This window comes from Aspergillus homomorphus, assembly GCF_003184865.1.
Source record: "Aspergillus homomorphus CBS 101889 unplaced genomic scaffold BO97scaffold_5, whole genome shotgun sequence".
Lineage (NCBI taxonomy): Eukaryota > Fungi > Ascomycota > Eurotiomycetes > Eurotiales > Aspergillaceae > Aspergillus > Aspergillus homomorphus.
Window position 1 is genome coordinate 524736 of NW_020291891.1, and position 17464 is coordinate 542199.

Sequence of the window (17464 nt, forward strand, 5' to 3'; positions counted from 1 at the left end):
GAAGAGACCACGAATCAGGAGAATGGCTGCTGACCCAACCTCCCCTTTGCCCTGAATTGGAAGAAAGAGAAAGAAGAAGAAAAAAAGGCCCCAAACAAAGATACTGCCCCGAAGTCAGGCGCCTGAAAATGCTCACAATGGCTAACAATGCTCCAAAATGTCCCAATGTTCCAAAACTGCAGTGAACACACCCCCTGGTCAATCTGTCTCATTTTGCACCCGCTGACTGGTCAGTGGGACTCATTAGCGCCAACACTAGAGGGCGCCCACGGCTGGGCACACGCTTACGATTGGCGTTTTGAATTGCCTGCCCCGGTGACTTTGAGCGGCCGGTGTTGCGCAAAGTCCAGTCCTTCCGTTCCCTTCCCTCCCCACCGGCATGACTGACTGTGTGAGTGTGGGTGCCGCTACGACCCACTCTTTCCTTTCCTTTTTCAACCATCTCCATCCCGCGCCTCCTTACGCTCTTTCTCTTACCCACCATATCATCGTGTGCCCTCTGGGTGTTGTCTTCTATATCTGCAGTCTCTCGTTAACCCCTCCCATCTTCAAGCAGACATCTATTCTATCGGTGTCTTGTCACGCTCTCCCGACTACAGATACGATCGCTTACTCCCTTTTGGGCTCATATCGCGTTCGAAACCCGACCTCCTGAATCGTTCCATCCACGTCTCGTCTGACAGTCAACTCTCACCCCTCCGTCCGTTTGGCGCTGGAAGCCTCTGAGAGATTCCCGACTACGATTTAGTACTCCCATCCAACCACCTTCATCATGCGAGCCGCTCGACTCTCGTTCTTCCTTTATACCCTGTCCCTCGTGGCTGTCGTCGCTGGTCAGAGCGCCGCGGTCACGAGTGCAGGAAACGCTGTCACCTCTGCCGCTGCTGCTGCCACCACAGATGCTGCTCCTACAACATCTGCCGAGTCGACCTCGTCCACCGAGTCGACCTCGTCCAGCAAAGAAACTACTTCGTCCACCACCAGTCAGCCCGAGCCTACGACAACATCGAGCTCGGAGACTACTAGCACCACGGAGCCAGCAGCCAAGACAACGAAACAGCCCGATACGACTGCACCGCAGACTACCGATGCTGCCACTACCACCTCTTCGAACAACAACAACAACAATAACAATAACAACAACAACAGCAGCACCAAAGATAGCCCCAATACGACTGCGGAGACCACGGTTCAGACCACTGCTACCCCCGTCGTGAAGACTGTCATCACCACCCAGACCATCAGCGGAACCCCTGTGCAGACCACCCTCACCACCACCTCCACGCCGGCTAGCAGTGCGACCGACTCCCCCAGCCTCAGCGGAGCTTCCTCCAACAGCTCAAGCGGCAGCTCCGGCCTCTCGTCCTCTCAGAAGAAGATCATCATTGGTGTTGTTGTGGGTGTCGGTGGTGCCATCATTATTGGAGCCATCGCGGTGGTGGCCTGGAGAATTCACGCTCGCAAGGCTGCCCATGACAACGACGAAGCTGCCGATCTCATGAGCGGTACTGCCGTTGGATCGGGCGCTCGAGAGAAGGCACCTAGCCCAGGTGCCGGCGGAACGCCCTTCAAGACCACGCTCGACCAGTATCACAACCCCGGTCCAGTAAACGCGGCCTCGAACTTTTAAGTTTGGCCGGATATTCGGTCTCTGTATCTGCTTTTAGCAATAAAGATACATTGTCCGGGTAACCCGTCCGGAACTGTAAAGTTTGTACGATTATCACGCAGTTTTCATGGCGCTTGTGGGCGAGGAATTCCTCGAACTGATGTTTTATTGTTGTTGAGTTCTTTGTTTTGATGTGTGTTCCACATCTCCGAAGAACCACCGTTTCCGTTCTCTTTGATAGACTATATGTCGCTTCTTTCCGACATACTACTACACTCCTTACCATAGCACAGCGGATCTTGTTCTCTAGCATTGATGGTTGGTTTTGTTTTCCTTTGATTCCCCCCTTGTCGAAGCATTTGATTCTTTCTAGGGAGACCCTGGACAGTGGCATTCTCCCGTCTCACTATCTCTGCTCTCTGGATTGCAGGTTCTTCGATCTCGGCCTTGAAAAAGCTTTCGATTGTATGTATTTAATTCACTGAATGATTGAGAAGTATTTACGTCTCGCTCGTAGATTCTGCAGTAGATCATTGATGCGAGGAACAAGAAAAGCTACCCTTAAAGCACGTACCATGCAATATCGCTGCTTTGGGGCCGCGTCGGAGCCGATCGATCGACTGCATAAACTACAGCCTTCCCCCTGCAGATACTCGCTGCGTGTAACGCCTTATGTCCCGGTCCGGCAGGGTGTCGTCATTCTGCTTCGATATGGTCACGATCTTCCATACTGGTGGTAAGTAGAACTAAAATGTTGGCTGCAGCCTGGATTCCGATTCCTTCCTGTGCGCTTGCTCTATACAGATGCAGCTATCTCTGTGAGAGTCATACATGAGCAGCACTCTGTATAGAATATACATCATGAATGATTATTTGAGGGTATATATACCGGCTGTTCTGGCTTGCGCCCGGTTTCCTTTACGCGGTTTACTGAGTATGGCCCCGAATCCCCAGCAAGTAATGTTTCAATCGAGCTGCGCGAGCTTATGCGCAGAATCCACGTTCCAAGACATTGTCGCTCGAGGTGAGATTCGTCTTTTATGTACACACTAGCCAACGGAAAGAACTGATGGTGACGGAGTGTCTGATGTCTGGAGTTGATTTCGGCTTCGATCCTGAGGGTTGGGTATTATAGGACCATCAGGGGAATTGGAGATAGGGGGATTGTTCATGCATGGGGAGTTTCTTGGAAAAGCAAGTCGTTTTACATCTCTCGGCGTGTATGGTGATCTTTGTGGTAGTCTTGAGTTGAGCGTGATGGTGTCATTCACTCGGGGATACCTAGTAGATAGCGGTGGTTATCTCATCAATGCAAATAGCATGTTAAACGGATCGGTCCATAGATCGATTGACTTGTAATTGGCTAGACTCTGCAGCACTTGAACATGTAAGTATCGCTACAGCATCATTTATAGACGGTGGTCAGGCGTATCGAACCTATTCTTCGATATTTTGGTATTTGTGGCCAAACTATAACGCCTGAACCCCCTCAGCTCTATGACGGTCAGCTTGCGTATCTTCTTATCTCACTCTAAGGCTCTATCAGAGGTCCAATGGGACATCCCTTGTTAGCGTCTACTAAGTAGCAGCAGTAGTTCATTCAAGGATGGGCGCTAATTAGCGTCCCCCTTCCCCCTTCTCGACCCGACGACGTCTTTCTACCTGTCACCATGTCACATCATCTCTTATCACTCTTCCGCCCAACATCTCCATCCAACATTGTCTGTTGGCGTTCGACACTCCGCGACTTCAAGCACAACCCTACCAGCAGACTAACTAAACCCAATGACAACCACACCCGACACGAGGGGGGACACTCAAGATGAGAACGCGCCATTATTAGGGACCGACCAAGTCCCAAGAACATCCGCGTCGAGCTCACAGAAACTAGCCGTGATGGTCACCGCGTCCATGCTCATCCTCGCCATGGATTTCGGATTCTACCTGACCGCCGCTCCGCAAACGAAGATTTTCGAGGACATTGTCTGCCGCAACTACATGGCTGCTTTGGGGAATCCAGCAGACGCAGTACCCACGGAGGGGGTGTGTAAGTCTGAGCCGGTGCAGAGTGAACTGGCTCTCGTGAATGGGTGGAAGGAGACATCTGATGTCTTACCGGGTATGGTGACCAATTTTGTGTCTGGCATATCATGGCTATACTACAACAGGCTGATACGATTGTAGGCATTCTTTTGTCTGTCCCGTATGGCGTGTTGGCGGATCGCTGGGGACGCAAGCCGGTTCTTTTGCTGGGGATCCTAGGGATTCTTCTCGGGGAGATCTGGGTCCGTGTTGTTTGTGAGTGATGCTTCGGTTTTGTGTCCCTGGGCTACACGTCGGCTAATGCTGATGATTCTTGCAAGGCTTGTATCCTACTGTCCTACCACTGCGGCTGGTCTGGCTATCGGGGATGTGGAGGCTCATTGGTGGCGGGGACATCGCTCTTTCATCCATTGCGCTGGTCATGGTTGCGGACCGCTTTCCAGAGGACGAGATGTATGTATAGCCACAGCGTGGATGGCCCGTGATACTCGATTGCTGATGTACGAATAGAGCCACGGCCCTGTTCCGCCTCACCAGTGCGGTCATCGTGTCGGAAGTCCTAGCCACCCCGGTCAGCGCATATCTCATGGCTCGTGATCCATGGCTGCCATATGTGCTAGGACTCGGGGTTGCAATTGTCGGGTCACTGTGTGCGTTCCTCATGCCGGAGACTTTGACCGACGCCAGATCGAAGATTGTCTTGACGACTACGCCCACTAACGAGGAAGAGACACCGTCGTACCCGGCTCGCAAGGACTCGGTGAGACAGTTTATCAAGGGCAAGATGCGGGAGCTCCGCGACTCGACCCGGTTTATCATGAGCAGCCCCGGCGTCGCCGTGTGTCTCTTTGCGCTGTTCGTCACGTCCATCAGCAAGCAGTCGACCAGCCTCCTGCTTCAGTATACGTCGAAGCGCTTCCATTGGAGTATTGGCAATGTAAGCACCGCCATCACCTCCACTATACATGTACTCAGAGGTCAAAGAGCTTACAGCTTCCCAAAGTCTAGCCTCCTCATCTCCTTACGCGGCCTCATCACATTAGCGAACTTCCTCCTCCTTATGCCCGCCCTATCCTTCTTGCTCACCCGGTATCTCCATCTTCCAGGCAAGTTGAAAGACCTACGACTGGCGCAGGCCAGTAGTTTCGTCTCCGCCCTCGGCTTCCTCGTCATCGCCACGACCGCATCCTGGGCCATGCTGGTCCTGGGCATCGTGCTCCTCTCGTTGGGCGCGGCCTTCGCAGTGTCGTGCCGTAGCTTCGTGACGGCGCTGGTTCGACCGGACCACGTGGGAACACTGTATTCATCTGCGTCAGCTGTGACGTCCTTTGGAATCGTGGTTTCCGGTCCGCTCCTGGCTTATGCGTTTCGATTGGGACTGCGTTTGGGGCCGGCGTGGTTCGGGCTGCCGTTTCTTCTGGCCGGGGGTGTGTATCTTGTTGGGTCGGTCTTACTGGTTCGGTTGAGAATTCCTGATAGAGTGCATGGGGAGTAGTCTGTATATAGGTATCTACATATGGGAACGGACCATACATGCCAATATCCGTTATCTGGAACATGTAATCACCATAGTCTCCTCCTGTTCAAGCAGAATCAACACAACATATTTGCCTGACAACCTGAGGAATGCAATATGACTCGATCCAGTGACAACACGTGACCCCGTGTCCGACGCGGACGCGTTGCGGGAATGCCGGCAGCAAAAGAATCCTTCGCGTTAACGCGGTGGCTGGACGACAGATTGGCTGTAAAAACCAGCTATTCGCCTTATCGTCTGATACTTCGTACTTACAGTTAATTGAGCTACTGGCGATTTACTGATTCATTGCTTTGCACCCGCTATTCCTCTACCCTAAACCATAGATAGAAGTGGGACTACCCTTCGGAACCAAACAGCCGACCATCTCTGTACCAGCGATCAATCGCGACTTGCGACTTGCCTCTCTCTCACCTTCACCATGATGTTCGCGCCGCAGTCTACGAGTATATATCAGCAGCAGCAGCAGCAGCAGCAGCAACCACAACCCTCAAACCAATACCAATTCCAATTCCACACAAGCACAAGCACAACACCATCCACTGAACCCCAACCGCAACAGCAGCAGCAGCAGCACTACAGCACACCCACGCGTCGTCGACCCTCACCACTCACCCCACGCCACCTTCCATCATCACCATCACCATCATCCTCCCCCCCAGCAATGACAATGAGCATGAGCGCAACAAACCAAAGCACTCCGAACCCCAGCATCTTCACGAGCCCACTATCCGCAACCACCAACACCCCGTACCTCCCATCCTCCCCGCCATCCTCAACCTCAACCTCCGGCTCGCCCGTCCAGAAACACCACGCGGCAGGCGAAGGCCCCGGCCCGCTCTTCAGCTTCGCCCCCAAGACCCCAAACCAAACGAACACCCTCTTCACCACCCAAAATCAAACAAACATTCTCTCCTCCCCACCCACCTCAACCACAACAATCAACCCCCGGCGCTCCGCAAACTCCGCAACCCCCTCACGCTTCGCAACCCGCTACACAACCCACCACGCCAACCCCCTCCTATCCCAGAACAATAGAAAATACACCAGCACAACCACCTCCCCCGCCGCGCAAACTACCCGCCGCAACGCGTTCCTGAACCGCGTGAAGCGCGCGCGCGACGACGGCCGCTTCGAGGACCGCGGCGAGCAGCTTGTGCTTCTTGAGGCTGTGGCGGAGCAGCGGCGGTGGGGGGAGGCGATGCGGAGGGTTGCTGTTCATGAGTTTGCGGATCTAGTTGATTTAGAGGAGGATTGGGATGGGGATGTTGTTGATGGGGAGGGGCAGAGGGAGAGGGATGCGTTGGATGAGTATATTTTGGAGGTTGAGAGGGGGGGTTCCTCTGGGTCTGGGTTTCAGTCTGGTTGGGAGGAGGAGGAGGAGGAGGAGGATGAACGGGAGTATGATGATATTTTTATGGATTTGGTGGGGGATCATGGGCATGCGGTTCATGGGCATGGGGATGGGGACGGGATGCTTGGATTGGATATGGATGTTTCGTGAGTTTTTTGGGGGGGATTGGTCCAGCTGTTGCGGGTCGATGGTTGGGTCTTTGGTTTGTGGTTTGGTTCTTGTATATAGGTTGCTGGTTTCCGTCGTTCAGTCGGGTATATAATGTGTGGTTTTATGGTTGGATAAGCAGATAGGCGCTTGGACATCTTTACTGTCTACAATATCACTTGGTTAATTTCATTCATTTATGCGATACTCTTTCTCATTGCTAAACCACTACATCATGACATTTGTCTCGGCCAGACGCAAACAGATGGATATATGTACAATACGCAAACAAAAGCCGATCCAGCACATACCAGCATCAGCTATGCTCAAAAACACGCAACGCAACACTTCTATTGCTGCGGACAGTCCGGAGCTCCCGCTCCAGCACCGCCGCCACCCATGAGGTCCTCCATCATCGGCGCCGAGATCAACTCATCCGGAGGGTTACCACAGGCTTGCATCTGTGTGATTGTGGTTAGTCGATACAGCCTCTCTCGTCTTAAATGAATAAGGCAACTCACCTCCTGCATCTTCTCCCAGACATACTCGCGACACTTGGCATCCTCATCCGTGTAGCCCTCCTCCTCGAACTTAGCGACAATTTGCGCGACGACGCCGGCCTGCTTCTCGTAGCGCACCATTTCCTCGTCCGACACCTTGCCGCTGGCCTTGTTCTCGGCAATCCACGGCCCGAACTTGGTGTTCAGCTCCTTCATCGGCTCATACAGGATCTCCTTGTTGGACAGCTGCTCCATCATGCCCATGAACATCTTCGTGAGGTCGGCGTCATCGCCGTCGCCGCCGGCGCCCGCTCCGGCCTCGATCGCCTTGATCAGCTGCGCCACTAGGTCATTCGCGTCGTCGCCGTCCTCCTCCGCCGCCGCCGTCGCCTTATCGCCGGATTCCTTCATCCGCTCGATCGTCCGCTGGATGGTATCATTGAAGGTTTCGGGAATCGCGTCCGCAGCCTTAGCAGTGGACGATGATGACGATTCCCCAGCCGCAGTAGCTCCGCCGTTGCCATTTGAGCCAGCAGCACCAGCACCAGCACCAGCGCTCTTCTTCTTCCCCTTGCTCTTGCTGTTCTTCTTCTTACTGCTCGTCCCCGCCGCCGCCGCCGGATCTTTACTGCCCGCCGCACCTTTACTCTCTCCTTTCATCATATCGCCCACCAATTGCTTCAGAAAATCCTCCGCCGACACCCCACTCTCCTCGAGGTACTTGGCGAACATCTCCGCGTCCTTATCGAGCGATTCATCGTCCCCGAACCCGGCGGGCATTCCACTTTCTGCTGTCTTCGCGTCGGCGGGGCCGGCCCCGCCACCACCACCACCCATCAAATCCGCCATGTCCTTCTCGAGTTGTTTCAGGAACGCCTCCTCGTCCAGGTCGACGTCCTCGGGGTTTTGCGATGTGGTCGTCGGCGCATTGGCGGCTGCGGCGGCGGCGGTGGATGGTTGTGGTTTGTTGAAGTTGTCGAGGACGTCTGTGTTTTCGTTGCGTTAGTTATCTTGCTGAGTGTATATATAGTAGGGCCCACTGGGAGTTGTAGAGGTTGCAGTGATGGGAGGCAAAGTGGTTTACCGTCTAATTCGTCGAAGTCCGAGTCTTCGTCTTCGTCTTCGGCGATTTGTGCCGGTTGCGGGGTGGTCGTTGTCGACGCCGTCGTCGCTGTGGCGGGGTTGGGGTTGGTTTCTGTGGGGTTGCTGGAGGGGTTCTTTGATGAGGGTGTAATTGTTGCTGTTGGACTCTCCGTGGGTGTGTTGTGATCTGAAGACTTGGGGTCTGTTGGGGCGTTGGACGACATTTTTGTTTCCCTTTTGCAGTGGTGGCTCTTTTTTTTTTTATATTGCCGAGGTGGTTGGTTGGTGGTGAGGGGTGGGTTCGATTGGGGTGGGCTTTATTCCCTCGTTGAATTAAATGGGAAAAATGATGCGTGAGGATTATTCTTTGTTGATGAATGGGTTAAAAGAGTGAGGGAGTGAAGGAGAGAGGGGAGTAAGTGAGCGACGGCTGGTAGTGATGGTGGTTTCCTTCATGTGAAGGGGAAAGAAATGACTGATTAATCCGGATAGGGAATTAGAGCGAGGTTCAATCCTCGGCGGTGCTGCTGCCGACCACCACCCACTACTGAAACCATTTCAATATCTACGCAACTTTCATCTATTCATGGCCAACTGCGGGAGAACAATGCGATAGCAAATCGGTTACACTTGAAGTTTTTTTTTTCGTTCGGTCTGTCACTCCCTGCCCTGCAAACGAACGGAAAATGACTCCAGTCATCCGTAGGGAAGGGAATCGCATGGATCGAAATATCACGGGGTAACGAGGAGAGAAGTGGATATGACATAAGAGTTGATGATGATGGATCTGGAGAGACCAAACTAACTAACGTACAAGCGTCGCACAAGAAGTGCATGTCATTCCTGCTTTTTTCTTTTTCTTCTCCTACGGACTGCAAGGTTCAAAGCTTCCACGTTAATAGTGTCATGGGCAAAAGAAAGAGAGAGAGAGAGAGCGAGCTGCGACAGAATTGATTGCCTGCTCTCCTTCTCACGATGCCAAGCTAAGGACAATCCATCGGCCCATTTGTTCGAAAACCCTCAGCTGATGATCCCGTGGCTGCACCTCGTGATGATCCCTCCCACCCCCAGACGGCGAGGTAAAGTAAGTAAGCAATAACTAATGGGGTTGCAGATCTGAGCAGAAGGAAGAACAGTAGGCGAGGGCCGCGCCGAGGGAAGAACCAACTCTTCTCCTCCCCGCCTTCGTGCTATCGGAGATCTCCTATTTAGCTTTGGGGAATGGGAACGGGCAAAGTCCGGTCTGGGGTTGTTTAGTTTTCTTTTTCTTTTTCTTTGGCGGCTGGTCACGTTTGATGCTCGTGTCGCAGGGATGTCTGTCACCTCGCACTATGGTTGTGGATGTTTCCTTATACAGACAGTACAGTAGTAAGCAGATTGGTCTACCTACGGTAGTTCAGGTCAGGTGCAGAGGAAAGAGGCGAGAAATGTGCCTGGAGGGAGCCCATTTCATCCTTCCATTCTTGGTTGAGAAGGGCAATTTAGTCGAGCAAAGTACTGTACCTGCGTGGTATGGTAAGGTAAGCACACCAAGCAATCCAGACCACGGCCAGTGCGGAAGCAGGGGAAATCCTCGTCTGGTTTGGTCACGTCACATAACTAGTCATTGCAGCGTTATTCCATGACAGTGTGTGTGGCATGGCATGGCATGGCATGGCAAAGTCGAAGGTCAGACAAGACCACCCCCAATGTGAGATCGATCGAGTACGAGTTACGGATTCTGTAGCAACCGAGGTACGTAGAGGAAGGAGAGTAGACGCAAAGAGGACAAGAATTCCGCCCCAATGGAACCTGCGAAAGAAATCTCTGGCCGGAACCATCCATCATCCAACATCCACTCTCTCACGGATTTATTGAAGTGATCGTGCTATTGACTATTGTTGTTGCCCCGGCCGGAACATCTCCGCGGGGCTGTGGACCGAGAGTAAGAACCGAACCCCTCCCTGCCCTCATCCCAGTTATCGTGGAAGGTGTGAAGGTGTAAACTGCAGAGGTATCTCCCCTGTGATCTGGGAAGAAGCAAAAGTTGACCTACGTACGTACTACAACTTCTCTTTCTTTCTCTATAGTGTGATGAACAATCAGATGACGACGGACCGCATGGAAGATCCGAACAGAAGCATTGATGCTGCCACCAGTTCCGCGGACCGCGATCTAAAGCGTAAGGCGTCAGACCGCGCGACACGTTCTCCCTCCCTCCCACCTCTCCACCCGTTGCCCTGCATGGGGCACGGCGGACTAGCCTGTGGCCAGTCAGAAGACGACCTGGCTGCGCAAGTCGCTCGCTGGCTTCTGGCCTGTCTGCTTGCTTGCTTGCTTGCTTGCTGCCTTGCTTGCTTGCTGCTTCTGTCTTCAGTGCTCTCTCTCCCCCTTGGGCTCTCTCTCGCTTGGTTCTTGTCTGGCCGTCTGGACGCCTGGCGTACCTTGGACGGATCTTCGGCTGGGTCAGGCCTTGTGGTGGATACTTCGTCTCTCTTGGGAAATGGTGCCGCTGCCAGCCCAGTAAGGGCAAGAAGAGGGGGAGGGGGAGGGGGAGGGATCATACTGCCCGCCTTGCTCACTTGCTAAGATGATCCCGGAACGACTGGCAAAGATGCCAGAGGGAGAATTCCGTCTCTTGCGCGGATGAAAGTGTAGATGGTCAGGTATAGTTCTCGCCCATCTCTAAAGAATGGTTACCAATCATCTATGAGAGCGCCTTTGAAACAGAGTAAGTGTTGTAGAATGGAAGCCCGTTCCTATCCACTTGGTGGCCGTCAAATAAGCCCCTTCGGCGAGAGTTTTGGGAGCGGCGAAACTACCAACCCAGTTCATAACGTCTTGACCAGACAGCGCAAACCCCTCCGAGTGGGATTGGAGGGTAAGAATTGATTGGATCATCTGTTCCTTCTTTTTCACCTTTTTTTTTTACTTCCTCTTCCCTTTGCTCTCTTTCCCCTGGAATGGTCAGAACCCCTCAAGGGAAATATTGACGAGGAGAGAGTGTTAGAGAACAGAACAAGAGGTAATAGATTTGAATCGTGGGAGGGAATCGACTGAGAGTATGGTAGGTAGAATTTAGAGACTAGATGAGGAGAGAAGGAATGGGTAGAAGTAATAAGCCCGATGAGACTTTTTTTTTTCCTTTCTTTTTTTCTTTTTCTTCCAATCCTTCCACACCTTCTGTTCCCTTCCTTCTTTCCATGCTCCAATTTTTCCCTGACTAGTCTCGCTCTTATGCTTTGCCCTCTTTAGTAGGTTGGTTGAAGGCTCTTTTCTTAGTCTTAAGGTCTACCCCGTTCTTTTTAGTAAATAATTTTACCTCACATCTTCCCACCTTCTCGCCCTTTCCCTCTTTCTCCTTCCTCCCACCACGTCTTCAGCCCGCCGCCATCGCCTGCTGGTTATCTCTCGCACACCAGTGTCCCCAATTTCCTTTATGTCACTTGCTCCGCTGCATCCCCTGCGACCCTCCAGTCTGAACTCGCACGTCCCCTCTTTTGCCGCCCATCCGCGCGTTTGCTGCGTCTGAACTCTCATCTCGCAGCAGCCGTCTCCTTTCCCCGCCGGGTTCAATCTTCCTATCAAGGTGGTTTGGAGAGGTTTTCATTATCTCATCTAATCTTATTCCGCCTCCCATCGCGTTTATCCCAACTTCGGTGGACATCATCTTTCGTGAAGAAGGCGGAGGAAAGTTAGTTGGTTCGTCCCTGGGGCGTATCTGATCTTCGATCTGTCATCTTCCTTTAATTCTTTTTTTTAACCCTGGGGGACCTTTTTGCTATTATCTAAAAGTTTCCCCTCATTTTCCATCCTTCCCCTCCTTTGGCTTTTTAGGTTATATCAGCCAAACCCCGGATTCTGTTGGGTGACTCATCCACCACCAACTCACGCAGCAACGCAAGGGGGGCACATCATCGCTGTCCAAGGAAATCCTCCATTTCCCTTCTTCCCCCAAGGGCCATCTTTTACTCAATTCACGGAAGAGGGGGACAAGACTTCAAACGTCCTTCCCCCCCTTTTCCACTTTAGATACCAATGGTCTCTATGGTCGAGACCACCAGCCATCCCATTCAAAATGAGCCGGCCACGGATCCGGTCGTGCCTAAATCGGAGCCGATGGCTGAGGGTTCAATCAGTTCAGCAGTGTCAACGCCTGAGGCGGATGGCGAGATCCTAACCCAGGATGTGGCCCAGACACAAAAGCGAAAGGGTGGACGAAAGCCTGTACGTAAGAGACTGAGCTGATGCGCGAGGTTCCTTTGCTCCCTTTTATATTGCCTGTGCCTCTCCCCGCTGGTTCATCTCTTATCTCTTCTGTCGTGCTGGCCCTGCGTGCCAGCCCGGGGCCCCGCACGATTATCATTTATCATTATCATCACCTTTCCCTTCTGTCCCTTATCGCCCTGTCAGATCACTCCCTCGCCCTCCTGCTTCATCTTTCCATGCACCTCCTGTTCCCCTTCACCTGCTTTATCGCTTGCCTATCCCCCTTATTCGTTCCTTATTCCTTCTTTCTTATCGTCCCGCATTCTAGCTTCACTAGCTAACCCTGTCCTTATCAGATCTACGCCACATCGGAAGAGCGAAAGCAACGCAATCGCCAGGCCCAGGCTGCCTTCCGCGAGCGTCGCACAGAATACATCCGTCAGCTTGAATCAACTATCAAGCGAAATGAGGAGTCCCTTCAGACGCTGCAGCAGAATCATCGCACCGCTGCTGATGAATGCTTAATGCTACGCTATAAGAATTCCCTACTGGAACGCATCTTACTCGAAAAAGGTTGGTGTCCCTATCTATACTTTTACTACATCTCCGATAGAGTTGTCGCTGTTTCAGCCACGCTAACCACTCATAGGCATCGATGTTCAAGCTGAACTGCGACTCAAAGCCGGGGCCCCTGGTCCGGCTCCCGCCAAGCCCAACCCGATGACGACCAAGCCCCCCTCTGCCTTGGAGCGCGCGGCCGTAAATCGCAATTCCGCCCAAAGACACCCTCAAGGCATAGCTCCCAAGGAACCTTTTGGCATGTCACAACACCGCGATAATGCATATGGCATTCCCTCGCCGCAATATCAGGCCACGCCTCCTTCCCATGCCTCCTCCCCCTCTCACGCCAAGTCCCCCGGCTTCCCCTTCCAAGGTGCGATGTCGCCGGCTGGTGTTGATCCGCACACTCAGCGTTCGCAGATGATTGCCCACTCGCGGAACTTGAGCCAGACGACTCCTCCGATGAGTATCGGCCAGCCCGATACGGCTGACCCGAAATCTGCTCTGCCTGGAGGTACGGGTCCGCGTGCTGGCCGTGTTCCCTCTGCCTACTACCCTTCTCCCTTCCAGAAGCACTACGATCAACTAGGTAAGATCGCTGTTTGTGACTTCACGGACTCGGGCATTAATCATCGTACAGAACAAGAATATGATGCTCAGGCAGACATGATTGATGACGAGCATGAGTCAGCTGTAGGAGCCCCATCCTATGTGTCCGGCTACAACAACCCGAGCTCCGTGACGCAGGGTGCCCATCCGATGGGACAGCACGGTCTCAATCAATATCATCCACACACCGGCGAAGGGAGCAATGGTGCGTATGGTGCCACCAACGCCCCGACAACCTCGTCCAACCATCTCTTGGGCAACTATGAGCCCATGTTAGATGCCGATCCGTTCGGACTCAGTGCCAGCATGCACTTCCAAACCCCTTTTAGCTACGAACAAAACAGTACGCGTCATTGATTTTTTGTTTCCTATGTTTGCTTCTTTTCATGCGTCGCATGTATGACTTCTCATCTACGGGTGATGCTCGCGAGGGCCGAATCAGGCTTCTTTACCTGGCCGCCCCTCCGGGCACCTTCATGACTGGAAGACAAAAGTTGAAACTTTGAAGCATTGCTTGGCGTTCTGCGGTTGATACCATTTGATTTGCTGTTCGATTGCTGTTCTTGTCGCCTCAATGTTGTTGGACGGGGTTATCGTTATCTATTGTTTGAAGAAAAGAAAAGCGGTGCCGAAAGAAAGAGGTTCATGCATGGACGGCCTATTTTTAGTCTATATTTCGTTTTTTTTATGCACGATTGGCTTGCCGAGCGGTTGCCGCGGGGCCGTCTCTCAGCTCCGATGGACATATATATATCTGGTAGTCTTTCGATGCGAGAATACGTGATAACGAGTTTTGTTCCAATGCGCTGTAGCTTCCAGGTCACATGGGTTCAGGTCATGTGAGTCGCCCCGTGCAGGACAATGACAGCATCATTCATTATGCCGCATCCAATGGCAGAGCGATGTGGTCACGGCCATACAGAAGAGGAATAGTCTCTGGTTTCAATTCGCTCTTTGCAGGATTACTAGTCGAGTGACTGGGGAAGTTACATCCAATGATAAATATCTGGGGATTAGAAGAGGGGGACGGGGAAGATCTATCACTGCTATAGATAGAAGGAGGAGTACTCGTAGGGTAACGGTATCCAGCGATGCTCGGGAGGGGGGGGAAAGCTTCTTCGCTTACATCGGTCATAGACACCAGTCCCTCCATGCACCCTCGACGTTTTCGTACTCGGGTCCCCAACTACCTCATCCGACCTGAATATATGCCTCACCAGTAAGCCATGATGACAGATTGGCCGTTACCGGGCACAGCAGAGGAGCAATTGCAGCTCGTACTTCGCAGGAGCTCCAGGTGCTTGAGCATCATCAGAGCGTCATCCGCTGGCCGTTTTACCCTAAGCCCTAGCTCCAAAGGACCAATCACGACGGTTGTTCCCGGATTCGCTTAGCAGCAATCCGCACCTTACCGGATTGGGCGAGTGCAACCACAAACGTTGCCCATCGACCGTACAGACAGTCAACCCCTTCACTTTAACCACTATCCCTCCTACCCCCATCCCATTTCCATCCCCAAAGGAGAGGCCGGATACCTATCGTCGTCTAGGTTTCTGCCTGTGTCGACCATCCGTCACCCGTTCACTCGGACCGAATTGCTGCGATAGTCAAGAGCCTTCCCCGGAAGGCCCCGCATAAAACCAGGCGTCATGGCGGACGTCCGGTCCAAGGTGCGTTTTTTTCGCTCGTCGTCGTGAGGGGGACGAGGTCAACGTTTCGCGAGATGGGCTATCGTGCTCTTGTTCGGTTGCCGTGTCGATTGGGAGCGAGCACCGCCAAATTCCGCGTCGATCCGCTCGTCTCTGGAGAGTCCTGGGCCGCAAAAATATCGAAGCTGGGGGGTCTGCTTGATGGGAACGAGCGAGCGGGGTTGTGAGCGACGGATTTGACCAGGTGCTCTCTCGGTCCAATACGGCTGCCCAGCGTCCACACAAAGAACCTCACCACTCACCTAAAGCTTGAACAGAAATCAGGCTAACAATTATTCTTTTCTTTCTTGTGATAAAACAGAACCTCTACGAGCTTCTTGGTAATTCTCGCCCTCTTCCTGCTGCTGCTTCGTGAAACCCTTTTTTTCCGTTTGTGCTGCTTTCTGGCAAATGCCCCTCCCACTGCGCGACCCGCGGTATATTTCTATCCGCAATGCGGGTTGCCATCCACTCATCCAACCCATTGATTTCTCATCTGCTCTGCTGCACAACGCAATAAACGATCAATTATCTAACCTCTTGCGTGCTCTTGCGCTGCGCTACTCACAGGCAATGACCCTGAATTGGATCCCAACAGAGAGCCTGAGCCTCCTACGAAAGCTGTAGACAGACCTGCTCCCCGTGTTGGCAAGCGCGATGCTCCCAAGGAAGCTCCCAGCACCCAGCCCCGTGCCGAGAACAACTCTCGCCGCGGTGGCCGCGCCACTGGCAACGAGGCCGGTATGTCTTAACCATGCCTTTCTTTCCGCTCCCCGACTGACACCGATCGGTTAGCTTTCCGTGACCGCAACGCCGGCCGCAACAACAACCGTGAGAAGGTCGTTGAGGACCCCAAGGAGGGCCAACGGCGCGGATTCCACGCTCGTGGAGACCGTGGTGAGCGTGTCCGCCACGACCGTCAGTCCCGCACCGGCCAGACGTAAGCACTATCTTTTCTCTATTTTTTCTTGCCGCCAACGACTCGTTCCTTCTCGATCGTCGTCCGGATAAATCTATACACCTCGCAGGAGGGCTAGGAGGAGAATCACACCCAACTAACATATGCGTCTGTAGCGACACCCGCAAGCAGGTGAACCAGGGCTGGGGTAACCAGAGCGGTGACAAGACTTGGGACGATGAGAAGGCCGGAGAGGACATCGCCCACAAGGATGAGAACGAGCCCCAGACTCCCGCCGCCGAGGAGGAGCCCGCCGACAAGTCCAAGTCCTTCGCCGACTATCTCGCCGAGAAGGCCGCCCAGGGGGACCTGAGCGCCAAGCCCGTCCGCTCCGCCAACGAGGGCTCCAAGCTCGACAAGAAGTGGGCCGCCGCCAAGGAGCTCAAGCCCCGCGAGGAGGAGGAGGCCTACATCCAGGGTCAGGACGCCAAGTCTAAGCGCGAGAAGCAGCGCAAGGAGAAGAACTTCCTCGAGGTTGACATGCGCTTCGTCGAGGCTCCCCGCGGTGGTGCCAACGCTCCCCGTGGCCGTGGTGGTCGTGGTGGTCGTGGTGCTCGTGGCGGCCGCGGTGGTAACAACACCAACGCTCCCCGCCCCTCCGCTGCCGCTACCACCGGCGCTTCCGTCACCGTCGACGAGAAGAACTTCCCCAGCCTGGGTGGCAAATAAATGTGTTTTCATGCCCCAAATCTAACACACAACCGGTGATCATGGTTCCCATGTCAAATTGCGCGCGTGTTGTATCTTTGTGTTTATCTTAAAAACCAGATTTATCTCACCCGCTTATCTACCTTTTTTTTTTTCTTCTAAACAAAAAAACGAAAAATAACTTGCTCCACAATTGACACTCCTGTGTTCCGTTTTATCATCTGTTCTTTCCCATCCCATTCCTCCCATCCATCCATCCTAATCATTCCCAGGATTCTCTAAGGTAGTCGGACCGTGTCTTTAGTGTGTGCAGTTTTTTTTTTATTTTTCTTTCGTCTTGAATTGTCTTCGGAACCTGAATAATGGTGTGAACAAAGCAGCCCATGAAGCCAACCCACCTCAATCAAAATATGCAAGCCGAGTGAGACAGTGAGATAGCAAGAAGGTGAACCTTTGACAAAAAAAAATGTTGCTCTAAATACGAGAAGATCTTTGTTCTTTCGGTCTGCATGCAACTCGCCCTACGTAGTTAGACTCTT

The 17464-nt window shown here is 53.0% G+C and overlaps 7 protein-coding genes across 7 annotated transcripts; 6 read left to right on the forward strand and 1 right to left on the reverse strand.

Annotated features, from left to right (window-relative positions):
• The first annotated feature begins 479 nt into the window (after positions 1-479).
• midA (putative cell wall protein) lies at positions 480-1777 on the forward strand. The gene has a single exon (XM_025690592.1). The coding sequence runs from the start codon at positions 773-775 to the stop codon at positions 1628-1630; it is 858 nt and encodes a 285-aa protein (XP_025554636.1). The 5' UTR covers positions 480-772; the 3' UTR covers positions 1631-1777.
• BO97DRAFT_213285 (uncharacterized protein) lies at positions 1716-2564 on the forward strand. Its single transcript, XM_025690593.1, has 2 exons — positions 1716-2074; positions 2165-2564. Exons 1-2 carry the CDS (start codon positions 1801-1803, stop codon positions 2347-2349), a joined length of 459 nt encoding a protein of 152 aa, XP_025554637.1. The 5' UTR covers positions 1716-1800; the 3' UTR covers positions 2350-2564.
• Positions 2565-3394: 830 nt separating this feature from the next.
• On the forward strand, positions 3395-5147 carry BO97DRAFT_468398 (MFS general substrate transporter; the record flags this gene model as incomplete). Its single annotated transcript, XM_025699739.1, has 5 exons — positions 3395-3728; positions 3794-3907; positions 3973-4105; positions 4163-4589; positions 4656-5147. The coding sequence occupies 5 exons, from the start codon at positions 3395-3397 to the stop codon at positions 5145-5147; spliced, it is 1500 nt and encodes a 499-aa protein (XP_025554638.1).
• Positions 5148-5381: 234 nt separating this feature from the next.
• BO97DRAFT_213342 (uncharacterized protein) lies at positions 5382-6867 on the forward strand. The gene has a single exon (XM_025690594.1). The coding sequence runs from the start codon at positions 5611-5613 to the stop codon at positions 6691-6693; it is 1083 nt and encodes a 360-aa protein (XP_025554639.1). The 5' UTR covers positions 5382-5610; the 3' UTR covers positions 6694-6867.
• A 24-nt stretch (positions 6868-6891) lies between these two features.
• pex19 (putative peroxisomal membrane protein receptor Pex19) lies at positions 6892-8719 on the reverse strand. The gene is made up of 3 exons (XM_025700440.1): positions 8275-8719; positions 7212-8176; positions 6892-7151 (listed from the first exon to the last, which is right to left on the reverse strand). Exons 1-3 carry the CDS (start codon positions 8495-8497, stop codon positions 7041-7043), a joined length of 1299 nt encoding a protein of 432 aa, XP_025554640.1. The 5' UTR covers positions 8498-8719; the 3' UTR covers positions 6892-7040.
• A 3387-nt stretch (positions 8720-12106) lies between these two features.
• On the forward strand, positions 12107-14097 carry BO97DRAFT_213447 (bZIP transcription factor). The gene is made up of 4 exons (XM_025690595.1): positions 12107-12479; positions 12818-13034; positions 13111-13611; positions 13663-14097. The coding sequence occupies exons 1-4, from the start codon at positions 12291-12293 to the stop codon at positions 13986-13988; spliced, it is 1233 nt and encodes a 410-aa protein (XP_025554641.1). The 5' UTR covers positions 12107-12290; the 3' UTR covers positions 13989-14097.
• Positions 14098-15105: 1008 nt separating this feature from the next.
• Positions 15106-17344, forward strand: stm1 (putative telomere and ribosome associated protein Stm1). Its single transcript, XM_025694743.1, has 5 exons — positions 15106-15301; positions 15642-15660; positions 15890-16060; positions 16115-16259; positions 16394-17344. Exons 1-5 carry the CDS (start codon positions 15281-15283, stop codon positions 16944-16946), a joined length of 909 nt encoding a protein of 302 aa, XP_025554642.1. The 5' UTR covers positions 15106-15280; the 3' UTR covers positions 16947-17344.
• The last annotated feature ends 120 nt before the right edge of the window (positions 17345-17464 follow it).

Excerpts from the sequence above, each read along its gene's own strand:
- midA (XM_025690592.1), top strand. The coding sequence starts at position 773 with ATGCGAGCCGCTCGACTCTCGTTCTTCCTTTATACCCTGTCCCTCGTG.
- BO97DRAFT_213285 (XM_025690593.1), top strand. The coding sequence starts at position 1,801 with ATGTGTGTTCCACATCTCCGAAGAACCACCGTTTCCGTTCTCTTTGAT. Across the intron at positions 2,075-2,164 it reads CCTTGAAAAAGCTTTCGATT|CTACCCTTAAAGCACGTACC; the intron begins GTATGTATTTAA and ends GAACAAGAAAAG.
- BO97DRAFT_213342 (XM_025690594.1), top strand. The coding sequence starts at position 5,611 with ATGATGTTCGCGCCGCAGTCTACGAGTATATATCAGCAGCAGCAGCAG.
- pex19 (XM_025700440.1), bottom strand. The coding sequence starts at position 8,497 with ATGTCGTCCAACGCCCCAACAGACCCCAAGTCTTCAGATCACAACACA. Across the intron at positions 8,177-8,274 it reads GGACTTCGACGAATTAGACG|ACGTCCTCGACAACTTCAAC; the intron begins GTAAACCACTTT and ends ACGAAAACACAG. Across the intron at positions 7,152-7,211 it reads TCTGGGAGAAGATGCAGGAG|ATGCAAGCCTGTGGTAACCC; the intron begins GTGAGTTGCCTT and ends ACAATCACACAG.
- BO97DRAFT_213447 (XM_025690595.1), top strand. The coding sequence starts at position 12,291 with ATGGTCTCTATGGTCGAGACCACCAGCCATCCCATTCAAAATGAGCCG. Across the intron at positions 13,035-13,110 it reads ACGCATCTTACTCGAAAAAG|GCATCGATGTTCAAGCTGAA; the intron begins GTTGGTGTCCCT and ends AACCACTCATAG. Across the intron at positions 13,612-13,662 it reads GAAGCACTACGATCAACTAG|AACAAGAATATGATGCTCAG; the intron begins GTAAGATCGCTG and ends ATCATCGTACAG.
- stm1 (XM_025694743.1), top strand. The coding sequence starts at position 15,281 with ATGGCGGACGTCCGGTCCAAG. Across the intron at positions 16,061-16,114 it reads CGCCACTGGCAACGAGGCCG|CTTTCCGTGACCGCAACGCC; the intron begins GTATGTCTTAAC and ends CCGATCGGTTAG. Across the intron at positions 16,260-16,393 it reads CAGTCCCGCACCGGCCAGAC|CGACACCCGCAAGCAGGTGA; the intron begins GTAAGCACTATC and ends ATGCGTCTGTAG.